The 14162-nt window shown below is 43.4% G+C and overlaps 1 protein-coding gene across 1 annotated transcript in view; it reads right to left on the reverse strand.

Moving 5' to 3' along the window:
* b4galt5 (UDP-Gal:betaGlcNAc beta 1,4- galactosyltransferase, polypeptide 5) overlaps positions 1 to 14162 on the reverse strand; it is an 81179-nt gene that overhangs the window by 8485 nt on the left and 58532 nt on the right. Inside the window, exons 4-8 of the mRNA XM_080764376.1 lie at positions 11161 to 11288; positions 6809 to 6925; positions 4404 to 4591; positions 3088 to 3210; positions 615 to 716 (exon numbers count right to left, since the gene is read on the reverse strand). Of these exons, the coding sequence (XP_080620502.1) occupies positions 615 to 716; positions 3088 to 3210; positions 4404 to 4591; positions 6809 to 6925; positions 11161 to 11288 (658 nt within the window). The remainder of the gene's footprint in view (positions 1 to 614; positions 717 to 3087; positions 3211 to 4403; positions 4592 to 6808; positions 6926 to 11160; positions 11289 to 14162) is intronic.

The raw sequence follows: 14162 nt of genomic DNA on the forward strand, positions 1-14162 counted from the left end.
AAAGAGCCACAGAAATGCCCTCAAAGGCGCTGCATTCTGACTTTTCATGTGACCAGCTTACATCACATGAATCCAAGCCACATTCCAACTCAATCAGCACCCACCCTGTATCCAGACACACACACACACACACACACACTCTGTGTACTGTACTTGTGAGAGCCATGTGTCCCTTCAAGTATAGCAGAATTGTGTTGCTGTCTTATTTTCATATTTTAACTTTTTTTCTCATAAATTAATGCCCTACTGGCCTACTTGATCATACTAAAGCGTCACACAAATGCATTTCAAGCTTGTGGATCTGCTACTTTTGCCATTGTTCATTTGAATCGTGAAAAGTAGCAGTTTTGTACATTTTCGATTTTAAAATCACACACACACACACACACACACACACACACACACACACACACACACACTGTAGATAAGGACATTTTCGCTGTGCAACATGCTTCCATAGAATATGCGATTCCGTATGCTGGCTTCATACGGAATCCACATGACTGAAATCAGTCGTGGGCCGTGGCGAGTGAGAACTTTAAATCCATGCGTACGAAACGGTACAAAAACAAAAGTGTGTGTGTGCGTGTGTGTGTGTGTGTGTGTGAACTGACCTGCCCAGGAACTGCACCTCCCCGCGGTGGTGGTGTGGGATGGACATGTAGCGCCCCTGCTCTCCGTGGGGGCGGCTCACTGTGTAGTTGGCCAGTCTCACCCTGCAGAGCAAACACACCACCACCATACGTCCATTAAAACAAACACACCACGCCACGCGATACGCCATTAAAACAAACACTCTGTCAACTAGCCCTGATGATGATGATGCCGCGCCATAATAGCTGACTCACCCATACCTACTGTCATGTATTCATAAGAAATATGCAAACACTGTATGAATGTGTGACTCATGGAATACATTCACTCGCTCTCTCTGTGAAACAAACAAACAAAAGAAACCTCGCGAGTAGGAGGCCCGTCACAGATAATAGTGGCCAGATAGTTAAGATAATCACAATGGTAACGGGAAAAGTCGGCACCAAGATATTATCAATATGTAGATGAAAATGGGTGCAGTCGTCCTTTAACAAAAGTGGTATTTTAAGCATTCATTTGATTATCACATTTTTATTTTTGCCACAATAATTCAAAATATTTATACTAGGGACATGTCCTGTCCCTATAGTATACTGTACACAGACAAACGCCAGGAAACGGGGATAGGCCTACAATAATATATATACAATCAGTGGTGAAAGAGAAAAAAAAAAAACATTATTATTATCTATGGAATCAAAGCACAAAAGCCAAAAGACAATCAGAGAAAGCTGGGAGTGTGCATTCAGAGAGTCCGGACGGAGAACAGCTGCCTGTACACGTGTGTGTGTGTGTTTTACTATCCTTGTGAGGGCCACATAAGTGTCGTAGAATTTGAGAAATGGACAATTTTCTGGTTGTTTTTAAGGTTACTTTTTTGTTTTAACGATTGTCTTGCAATAAGGAAAAGATTCAGGTTGGGATTAGGATTATACATTTATTTTAGAAGTTAGGTTTACGGGGTTTGGGTTACACCTTATTTATACGTTGTTGCACGCTGGTGTTGTGCATTGTGCGCAAGTTTGTGAGCTTGTAGATCTGCCATTTTTCGGTTTCAGGCTTACGGTTAAAAATGGCAAAAATGAAATGTAACAAAAATGTAATTCATAACATTGGCGTCCTAAAAAGGTCGATGTCCTCACAGGTATAGTAATACAAACGTGTGTGTGTGTGTCACAATAATGACATGCAGCATAGATAAGCACACAAAAAAAGAGAAAAGCTTAAATGAAAGGTTGCTCTGTGCCAACACACTCTCCAGGCTCTGTTCTCCTCCTGGCTCTAGAGACAAACCTCATGTCAACAAATTGATCATACTCGCACTATGGCCATCTGCTCTTATGTCAGCACCATGTCAATCTCCCTCCCCTCCCCCCCCCCCCTACCACCTCCGACATCAACGCTGTGTGAGTATTGCCAATACTGACAGCCTTACTGACGCTGTTTATCCCATTTAGACCCGAGGCACATTCTAAAATTGTCTTCTAAATCCTAACAGTTTTCTGGAAAAAAACCATGTTGCTATATCAGTGGTGGAAATATCAAGGACCCCCACAATGATATTATTGACCCCCCATCTCAAAAGGTATTTTGTTCCAGGGACTCCCAGAGGCAAAGAATATCAATACATTAAAAAATATATTATTTTCAAAAATAGCAGATCTACAGTACAAGCTTTTCGCCGGACCCCACTTAAGGGCCGATTCATACTCCTATTTTACCGCTGTAGTGCCGAAATGATTTCGGCTCGTCAGAAATTTTCAGTAGCACCGAAGAGTCGACTTTAGGACGGTACCCGCCCCCCCCCCCGAACCTCAAATGACGTCACATTGTAGGCTCTACAGAGCCGAAGCGACTTTTATTCAGCTCTAAAATAAGAGTATGAATCGGCCCCTTAGAGACCCCACTGAAATCTAAAACGACAAAGATGCTTTCCTGGATTACACAAAATGTACACCATAGACTGACGGGTCCTTTATTGTGTGCCACAGATCAAGGGTTTTCCGAGGAACACAACAAGGCTATATTTATATATTATTATCATACTATTATTTTGGGCACCACCGGTCCACTGGGGAACGATGAAACAATGCAAATGGGTTGTCAGAGAACACAACAGTATCAAAAGAAGCAGATCCACAAGCGTTTCAAGCTTGTGGATCTGCTTCTTTTGATACTGTTGTGTGAAACTGCATGATTAAAGTATAGGGCTAGTTTAAAAAAAAAAACTGGAAAGTTAGAATATGGACAGTAACGATGGTGTATATGTCTTGATAAAAAAACCCTTTTGGTGTTAGCATTATGGCATTCTTTAGCTACCGAGTGGCGCGCTACGAGCTTGTAGGTCTACTATTTTTGAAAAATCGAAGAACGACTGACATAGAAACATAGCTTTTTCAGAAAACTGTCAGGATGTAGAAGACATTTTCTTAGAATCTGATCTCAGGTCAACATGGGTCAACATTAGAGCATCACGTGTTGACTGATCCTCACCTGTTCCACAGGTCGTCGTCTTCTCCTCCCCAGCCCCAGAATGCATTGGGGAATCCATTGATCTTTTTGAACTGCTCCACCGTCAGGCCGCTGACGCCCCCGAAAAACTCGTTGTACGGAAGCCTGGAAGGGGAGACGCCACGCAATGAGCATTACTTCCACTTGGCGGAATTTACATTTTTACACTCTGCAATGCCGCAATGCAGAAAGTCACAGTCCAGAATGCATATCAAATTTTAACGTGGAAGTACAAAAGTGTTGACGTCCAAATATATACGTACAGTAACAAAACTGTCTCACCATGCAGAGTATCCCATTTAATCATTTCTTATTTAATTTAAAAGAGTTTTCCAACATCTTCGAAAACGTCAGATTTTACAAGCTCAATGAGCCACCCGATTGGACTGTTTTCAATAGACAAGGCCGCAGTGATCACTTAGGATCAGTACCAATGTTTTCAATAGACAAGACCGCAGTGGTCACTTGGGATCAGTACCAATGTTTTCAATAGACAAGACCGCAGTGATCACTTGGGATCAGTACCAATGTTTTCAATAGACAAGACCGCAGTGGTCACTTAGGATCAGTACCAATATTTTCAATAGACAAGACCGCAGTGATCACTTGGGATCAGTACCAATGTTTTCAATAGACAAGACCGCAGTGGTCACTTAGGATCAGTACCAATGTTTTCAATAGACAAGACCGCAGTGGTCACTTGGGATCAGTACCAATGTTTTCAATAGACAAGACCGCAGTGGTCACTTAGGATCAGTACCAATGTTTTCAATAGACAAGACCGCAGTGATCACTTAGGATCAGTACCAATGTTTTCAATAGACAAGACCGCAGTGGTCACTTAGGATCAGTACCAATGTTTTCAATAGACAAGACCGCAGTGGTCACTTAGGATCAGTACCAATGTTTTCAATAGACAAGACCGCAGTGATCACTTAGGATCAGTACCAATGTTTTCAATAGACAAGACCGCAGTGGTCACTTAGGATCAGTACCAAATGTTTTCAATAGACAAGACCGCAGTGGTCACTTAGGATCAGTACCAATGTTTTCGACCAGTATGGGCACGCTCTGCCGACTGAAGAAAAAAAAACGACAGGATTAAGGTTGGCGAACATGCGTTAATATTAGGACCGCAATGGGACATGCTTGCGGTTAAGTTTAGGGGAGGGTATGAGGAGGCTTGTCGCTTTCAGTAGGCTCCCAGTATGTCCAGTAGACCTGACTAATAAGTAACCTACTGGGAATTATCGGTTGATTTTCGGTCGAAAGCGGCTGAACGAGGGCACTATACTCACATGTAGGAGTACTTGTTGAGCTTGACGGCGAAGTGGCGGGGCATGTCCGTGCAGCCGTAGTAGTTCCGGTCGTTCTCCAGCAGGTGGTCGACGTCGTGGAACACCAGGCAGTCCCAGTCCAGGTCCTTCATGGCCTCCTTGTAGCCCACGTTGAAGAGCATGGCCCGGTTGAACGGTTCTGTTCCCCTCTGGAGGGAGAGAGAGAGAGAGAGACCACAGCGTTCAGTTCAATGGGCTCTATGCACGTTGAACAGCATGGCCCGGTTGAACGGTTCTGTTCCCCTCTGGAGGGAGAGAGAGAGAGAGAGAGAGAGAGAGAGAGAGACCACAGCGTTCAATTCAATGGGCTCTATGCACGTTGAACAGCATGGCCCGGTTGAACGGTTCTGTTCCCCTCTGGAGAGAGAGAGAGAGAGAGAGAGAGAGACCACAGCGTTCAATTCAATGGGCTCTATACATTTTGGAAATAACTTAAGTTGGGACCCTTCCTTACTTCCGGGGGCTGGCTCACTGGAAACACTCCTTGTATGGTTGTGTAACTCTGAGAGTGTACAGGTCCATTAACTCCATTTGGTTTCATTTGTACCCTCAGAGTTATGGGGGTTCTTGACATTAAAAACTTTGAGAACCACTGCACACTAGATGGAACAGAGCCTTGATAATTAGTATCATTGGTCCGGAAGTAGTAAGAGTTATTCTGTGTGCATATTGCCCATTCAATTCAAAGGATCTTTATTGGCAACATTAACCCATTTTGAGCGGGAACCCATTTTGGTGTTAGCATTATGTTATGCTTTAGCTATTGAAAAAATACAGGTTATACTATACAGGATATAAAGCTGTTTTGAAAAACAAATAGCAGCAACCTTTTGCAGTCACTTTGGGACAAATGGCAGCATTTTCTTCTCAAGACTATTTGAATAGTATACAACTCGGGTGATAACATTGGTTCTCAAAGTGGGAGAGATTGCAAAGATATATGCATAGCAAGTGTTAAGAATTGGCTTTATGCATGGGTCCAATTAACTTGTTTTACTATGTCGTTACTATATCGGAGAGAGCTGTGTCAATTTGAGTGTAAAAATGGGTTTTATGGGTCCAATAAGACCTTACAGTGTATTTTGCACACAGAATGAGCGTCCCCGTGGCCAATGACCTGGTTTCTGCATCGAGGAAGCCGTTTCAGCCATAGTGAGGTCATGTGAGCAAACATCTGATTGGCTCAGTCATAGTGAGGTCATGTGGGCAGCAAACATCTGATCATATGAGAGCTACTCTGTTCCTACCTGCGTGTGCACGTGTGTGTGTGTGTGTGTGTGTGTGTGTGTGTGTGTGTGTGTGTGTGTGTGTGTGTGTGTGTGTGTGTGTGTGTGTGTGTGTGTGTGTGTGTGTGTGTGTGTGTGTGTGTGTGTGTGTGTGTGTGTGTGTGTGTGTGTGTGTGTGTGTGTGTGTGTGTGTGTGTGATCGACTGAATATTTTATTGACAGATTTGACAATTTAACCTATTCTGGGCGGGAACCCCTTTTGGTGTTTTAAGCATTCGGTTATACTTTAGCTATTGAAAAATAGCAGATCTACAAGCTCATAGCGCGCCACTCGGTGGCGAGCTATGTGTGTGGGTCTGCTATTTTTTTAAATCTTGAAAATGTGGGACAAATGTGGGACAAATCTTTGAATATATCACTTATATAACACTTTTTTGTTGTTTTTCTTCTTTGTAATTATTTTTTTGGTCCAAAAATATTGTGTTTGTTGTCATGATTTGTCACGACTCGAGTTGGCTTCGTACGACGCTTAAAAGGTCTTTAAATAAATACTTTTTTGAAACGTCTATGGGGAAAAATGCATTGGGATTCATTTCCTGGGCCTGGCGTCGTCATGAAAGGGGGCGGGACTGCGACGCTCTATATGCATCACTTACTGTGGAGAAGTATACAGTCGTCAGACAGGTGTACTTATGGGGAAATGTTTCAGACACATTGAGAGGTGGGATGTTCTTTGTTCCACCCTGAGCCGTGCGAGTGTGAAAGTGTGTGAGCATGTGACAATATGAATATTTAGTTTGTTTTTTCCCTCCCTCTCTTCCCCTAAACGCCCTTCCCCCCCCTCCCTTTTCTTCCTGTTCCCTTTCTCTTATGGAAATAACACAAACAATGGAGCTCGCACAACATCTCACACCCACTGTTTAACACCTGAAAACGTGACGATATTAAAGATCAGATCGTGACTGTGAGGGTGCACAGTATACAGTACCTGCTCTAGGACATAGAAGACTGTGAGCATGCACAGCACAGTACCTGCTCTAGGACATAGAAGACTGTGAGCGTGCACAGCACAGTGCCTGCTCTATGACATAGAATGAATAAAGATCATATTGTGACTGTGAGCGTGTACAAGTACAGTACCTGCTCTATGACATAGAAGGCGAACTGCAGCCTCTGTCTCTGAAGCACCGGCACCAGGTGTCTGAAGAGGATGGGCAGGTGCTCATGGCGGTTCCTGAACGGGACCAGGATCGCCACCTATAGGACACGACATAGCAAACATGAAGACTAATGTTTTGCGCACACACGCACACGCACACACACACCCCAACGCATCGACCACTCCGAACTCCCATCTAATGAAGTGTAAAGGGTTAGTGTTTAGAGTGCATTTTGTTCCGCCAGTTATCATCTCTGTAAAGTGGCTGATTCACTGGATAAAAGCTACTGCCTGCTCCGAACCACTTTGAGGCTGATATACATTGCATTACAGACAATATGAACGTAATGAAATAAACGGACGATAAATGACAGTGTCCTCCTCCTCGTGCATTATTAGAGAAGGCCCATATCAGTCACCAGAAGAAGCATAGGGACGTGTGTTTTCACATGAGTCTAATGTGCTATACTGTATTTACAGTCTAATGTGCTATACCGTATTTACAGTCTAATGTGCTGTACCATATTTACAGCGACATGTGATTTTCAGAAAACTCTTTAGTTTCTAAAATAGGACATATACTGTACAAGCTCGCAATGTGGCACTTGTAGATCTGCAATTTTTTGAACATTTTGAAAACCGTTTTCAGTTTTTAGAACTACAGATTTAGAAGGCATTTGTAGAACGAGCCTCCGGTCCTAACGGGTTAAAGTGAAATGCCCCTTTAAGTGAGGGCAAACAAAAAGCCAAGTCATTAATATGACAAAAGCATATGACAAGGGTTCTTCCGTGTGCAGGTTCTTGTGTGTGCGTGCCGTCCATGCGTGCGTGCGGATACTGTATGTACAGTGAACAGTATATAAAGCTTGACGTCATGTGTATTGATCACAGCAGGTGAGAGCCCGGGCAGGAAGTGTTCCATTAAAAAGAGCCCGCTGTGCTGTTGAAAACCCTCAGGGGGGGAGGGCTAGCTTTTTTAACTAGCATTCTAAGCTTTTCTCTTTGAAGTTCAGCAGAAACGCAAACATGTCATGGTGAGAGAGAGAGAGAGGGAGAGAGAGAGAGAGAGCTGGCACAGAAAAGGGACTTGGAGAAAGAGTGAGTCTGTGAGAGTGTAATTTAGTAGCAGGATAGAGAACAAAGGGCAGAACAGAGAGCGAGAGAGAGAGAGAGTGAGAGAGAGATTTGGTTGTTGTCACAAACACACACTTGCTTCAGGACGTGGGAATGAGAGAGAGAGAGAGAGACGCAGTCTGGATGGAGACAGCCAGCAGACGGGGAGGCTGGCGTTTATAGCGTGGTGAGACATGACAACAGAGAGGGATAGCAGCGGTGATAATAAGCCATTTAGGCCTGACGTCGAAATTAAAAATAATTTAAATGTATCTTTTTCTGAAAAACCTCATGTTTCTACATCAGTGGTTCTCAATATTTCATGTCAAGGACCCCCAAAAATATATGAAATTGGCCGCTGCATGACCCCCCCTTCTGAAAATGTGTTGTTTCAGGGACCACCTCCCAGAAGAAGCAAAGACTTGAGTTAAAAACGTTCACTCTGAAAAGAGTATATATTCAAAGCTTTGCACCATGATTTTTCAAAAATAGCAGGCCTACAAGCTCGTAGCGCGCCACTCGGTGGCGCGCTATGAGCTTGTAGATCTGCTATTTTTCAATAGCTAAAGCATAACATGATGCTAACACGGTACCAACAGGGGTTCCCACCCAAAATGGGATAATAATGGAAAGCTCAGTGGAGTTGTGGAGGAGGCTGCCACCAGTCAACTGTCAGAGAGCTGCTCCCTTCCCACAGAAACCACTAGTGACTCGGCGCCAAAGGAAACAAAACTCTCATTATGGCCAGGAGAATTATCTCCAGATAGTCTCACTGTTCAGGTTCCCTCACATACCTAAGAAAGACGACGTAGTATCGCCTGGCTGTGTCGGGGGCCGGCCGGGGCAGAAAGAAAGCTCTTATCTCCATCGTGTTTTCACTTTCTTTCCGTAAATTACCGCCCTATAGTTTGATATCACACCGCAGCGTCTCACCAAAGTAGCTATAGATACGCAAGCTCGAAAGGCTTCGAGGTTGTCGCTACTTTTGCCGTTTCTTTTGCATTTGAACCACCGAAAAGTTAACAGTTTTGGACATGTGAGGTTTCCACCCCGACAGACGATAATATGACGCAGTCTGACATACTGTATATGGCATATATACAGTTATATGCAGTGTTTCCCAAACTGTGGTCCTCATGGCACCCCTTTGGGCGGGCGCCAAAATGTCATGGTGGAGGCCGGGCGTGAGGCCGCTTCTCTGTTTGGAGGTTGTCCAATTTTTTTTAAATATTTTTTAAAATTGTTATGCAAGTCTGTCCGTCCGCATGTCTGTAAACAGCTAAAGGGGGGATGGCAGCTTGTCACTTCATCCCGCGCTGCGAGCTTGTACCTTTAAGTGCAAGCATGAAGGTGTTAAACAATGTGTCTGAGTGTGGTGCATGAGTGTGCACGTGTCTGTGTGTGTGGCTGTGGGACTGGGCTTGTATGTTGTGTTTTTCCCCATAAATTAACACCCTACTTGATCATTAGCCTATACTACTATACAGCATCACATGAAGGCATCAAAAGTAGCAGATACACAAGCTCGAAACTCAAACAGTTTCGAACTTGTAGATTTGCGACATTTGATGTTTTTACCAGTAGGGGCAAAAGTGGCGCTGTTGTGCCAGAAACAGAGAGAGAGAGAGATACTGTTGCAGTTGCACAGAGAGAGAGAGAGAGAGTTGCACAGGGTGTGATTTTTATTTGAATCCTGAAAAGTAACGCTCTCTCTCTCTCTCTCTCTCCCTCTCTCTCAGAGAGAGACAGAACAGTTTCTCTAGCCTGCCACAGGTCATAAGGGACGAATTAGTAGAATTCCACAGGCATGTAAGGAATTTGAGTATACAAGAAAAAGAAGAAAAAAAAGCATGGAGCATATTATATATGCTCTTATTGCTCACCCCCGTACTGTATACGATAGAATGGGAGCAGGTTTAGTCGAGACATACAGTGTGTGTGTGTGTGTGTGACACACAGGTCTAGAGCAGTGTGTGTGTGCGTGCGTGACACACAGGTCTAGAGCAGCGGTTCTACAACGCGGGTCCAGGGGGGTTGGTTGGGGGTGTTCTCGAGGGGGCTCCAGTAAAATGTGTTAATGGAGCATTCAAATTCAGTTTAAAGGGGAACTATAGGTAACTTTTAACCCCGTGTTACACCGGGTTTAGTCTTTGTATACCAAAGGTCCCTCTGGGACAGCCATGATGCTCGGATTGGGGATCTGTGGGCAAATACGTTTTTTTTTACAATCTACAATAAAATGTACAATCTCGTGAGGCCCAAAACAGTAAAACTATGACAAATTGTCTGTCGACTAGCAATTTGTCACTGCCGAAAACTAAACAAAAATGAAATACAAAACGAAGCTATTTAATAAAAATAAAAAAACGAAGACATAATATTGACAATTTCGTAGGGAGGGACTTTGGAGAAGAGATCCCGTAGAACTAAAAGACAATTAATTTAATGTTTGGTCACATGCTGAAAATAGCAGTTCTACAAGCTCATGCTGCACGACACGTTGTGAACTTGTATTTACTGGTATTTACTGGTATTTACTGGTTATTTACAGCCTGCTGTAAACCATGTGTAAAATCAGCCATTACGTCGCCATCAAGCCAAATCAACTGTAGATTTAGTCGACTAAAATCTCATGTTACTTGTCAACTAAAAAAGTAGATTAACCCATTCTGGACGGGGAAACCCCTTTTGGTGTTTTAACTAATCATTATGTTATACTTTAGCTATTGAAAAATAGCAGATCTACAAGCTCATAGCGCGCCACTCGGTGGCGTGCTATGAGCTTGTAGGTCTGCTATTTTTTAAATATATTCTTCCCAGAAGACTTTTTTTTTTAATTTCGATGTCAGGCCTAAATGGGTTAAAACTTAGTTGTTTTGCGAGATTGAGGTCTAGCCAACACCAACTCGGGATTCCTGGATCGCTTGCCCTCCACAATTTCCTATAATCAGGTTCTTGAGCTCTGCAGTGTTGTCAGCCAAGCTGTCGCGCCGCAGCACGTCTACTGTACATACTGTATAGGTGGTACAGTTCGCTTCTTTCCCCTCCTGGCTTTTCCCCTGCAGGGTTGGCTCCCATAGGGTCAATGTACTTGCCTCTAGTTCTGGGTGCCTGGGTTAAAACTATAAAACATTTCAGATGACTGAAATAATGACGTATAAAGCTGAATGAAATGTTATTGACCCAGGTGTGCATGAGTGGCTTGTTTGAAACGTCTCACCTTCCAGCGCGGGGCACAGTCACTGGGCTTCCAGTAGCCACCGCGGGCCAGGCTGGGCTCTGCGTTCAGCAACGACCTCTCCACGTCCTCCAGGGCTATCTCACTCATGTTCACCTCCAGCCTCCCCTCTGTAAAACACAGTTAGGAACACCATTAAAGACCCCAGGCCCATTCTACCAATGCCTTCTATAGTTCTCACACTTTCAGGATTCTTTTTTTTTTTTAAGTAAAAAATAACAGATGTACAAGCTCGCACCTCTGCACGAAGTGACGCCCTGTGAGCTTGTATATCTGCTATTGTGAATAGCCAATGCGAGAAAAAAAAGTTCTAATAAATGACACAGATGCTTTCCTGGTTTTAAGAACATTTTAACCCCAGCATCCTATATTCTGGGGGGGGAATGTTGGGCTAAATCAGCTGATCTACAAGTTTGCTTGTAGAATGGGTATTTCTTTTTAGGGAAAATAGTTTTGGTGCAGATGGTAACGGAAGCCCACTCGGGTCCAGTTTACCAACACCAAATTATTATTAACTCCCATAGAGTAGCGAAGTCCTGACATCACTCGCTCATCCCCTGGTTTGGGGAAGTAATTTCTCTATGGAGAATAACATTGGGTCATCTTAAAATCCTATCATAAGCACTGTGGTCCAAAAATAAACAAACTGTCTCTGCGATATTGTTCTTATTTGACGCGATTAAAAAAAAAAGTCTATGGAAATTCAGGAAAAAAACCCTCCAAACCGTCAGACTTCGGCACCAACATTGTTTCCACAATAAGTTTAAAAAATGGATGACCCTCCAAACCATCAGACTTTGGCCATCAGACTTCGGCGCCAACATTGTTTCCAAAATAAGTTAACAATTAAATTGCTGATCCATAAGCTCCCAATGTGACATTTTCTATTCGTCATAGGAGTATTACGACATGGCTTACGTGGTTAAAATGTCTGTGTGTGTGTGTGTGTGTGTGTGTGTGTGTGTGTGTGTGCATGTGTGCGGGTGCGTGCGGGTGCGTGCGTGCACACCTTCAACCTCGCCTCTGAAAGAGATTCATGAGGGCAAGCGAGATAGATAAGAAACAGAGAAGGCTGAGGGAATAAAAGATAAAAATGGTAATGACCTGGTATGAAAGGGGAAGACGATGAGAATGGAAAAGAAAATATGTATATATATACACACTGGTGTGTAGAGAGAGAGAGAGGGAGAGAGAGAGAGAGAGAGAGAGAGAGAGCGCCATAGGACCGCTTTCTTGTCAAGACCAATAAGACTTGAGCAATCAGGGCATCCATACTGTGTAAATGGCCGGGTGGGTTAGGCTATCTGCGCCATTACTACACATTTTGTATGCATCATCAATCAACGCTGGAAGCATGGCCTCACCGCCCGTTTAACCCATTCTGACCCGAGATCAGATTCATACGAGGTTTCCACTGGACACACACTGGTCTGATGAACCCATTCTGACCTGAGATCAGATTCTAAAAATGTCAGTCGTTCTTTGATTTTTCAAAAATAGCAGACCTACAAGCTCGTAGCGCGCCACTTGGTGGCGCGCTATGAGCTTGTAGATCTGCTATTTTTCAATAGCTAAAGCATAACATGATGCAAACATCAAAATGGGTTCCCGGTCAGAATGGGTTAAACCACTCATAACTTAATGAATAGGCACAGAAGCACTATGACAACTGACTTAATGGACACATTTTAAAGTCCCGTGAAACATGAAGAATATTTGTATGATTTGTACGATTAAAAATGGCCAGCCTGTACTGTATGAAACATGATTATTCTCCTCCCCTCCCTCTTATTAATGAATATAGGCACAGAGGCACTATGTCTAATGACAACTGGCTTAATGGACACATTGGGATTCTTCATGAAACCTGAATAATCGTAATGATTTTTGTGATTACAAATGGCCAGCCTGTAGTGTATGAAACACGATACAATCACCCCTTAACATAACAATATTCTACAGGAAATTATTATTGAATTTTGACTGTCTCAAAGAGCATACGGTATTGTGTCCTTTAAAAGCTCAAACCACACCAGTTGCAACTCCTTGTAAACCAAACGGTTTTAACCCATTTTGGGCGGGAACCCGTTTTGGTGTTGGCATTACTTTGTGCTTTAGCTATTGAAAAATAGCAGATCTACAAGCTCATAGCACGCGCTAAGAGCTTGTAGGTCTGCTATTTTTGAAGAAATCGAAGAGCGACTGACATAGAAGACATTTTTAGAATCTGATGTCAGGTCAGAATGGGTTAAGGTAAACCACACCAATGCAACTCCTTGCAACTGCCATTGGGGATAATGGTTGCAAGGAGTTTCATGTTGCAAGGAGTTGCATGTTGCAAGGAGTTGCATATTGTAAGGAGTTGCATGTTGCAAAGAGTTGCATGTTGCAAGTAGTTGCATGTTGTAAGGAGTTGCATGTTTGCAGCATGTTGTAAGGAGTTGCATGTTGCAAGGAGTTGCATGTTGCAAGGAGTTGCATATTGTAAGGAGTTGCATGTTGCAAAGAGTTGCATGTTGCAAGTAGTTGCATGTTGTAAGGAGTTGCATGTTTGCAGCATGTTGTAAGGAGTTGCATGTTGCAAGGAGTTGCATGTTGCAAGGAGTTGCATGTTGTAAGGAGTTGCATGTTTGCAGCATGTTGTAAGGAGTTGCATGTTGCAAGGAGTTGCATGTTGCAAGGAGTTGCATGTTGCAAGTAGTTGCATGTTGCAAGTAGTTGCATGTTGTAAGGAGTTGCATGTTTGCAGCATGTTGTAAGGAGTTGCATGTTGCAAGGGGTTGCATATTGTAAGGAGTTGCATGTTGCAAGGAGTTGCATGTTGTAAGGAGTTGCATGTTTGCAGCATGTTGTAAGGAGTTGCATGTTGCAAGGAGTTGCATGTTGCAAGGAGTTGCATGTTGCAAGGAGTTGCATGTTGCAAAGAGTTGCATGTTGCAAGGAGTTGCATGACGAATCATTGGTGTGGTTTGGGCTCAGCATGA

The sequence above is a fragment of the Protomyctophum bolini genome, assembly GCF_963924005.1.
Source record: "Protomyctophum bolini genome assembly, chromosome: 5".
In the NCBI taxonomy this organism is placed as follows: Eukaryota; Metazoa; Chordata; class Actinopteri; order Myctophiformes; family Myctophidae; genus Protomyctophum; species Protomyctophum bolini.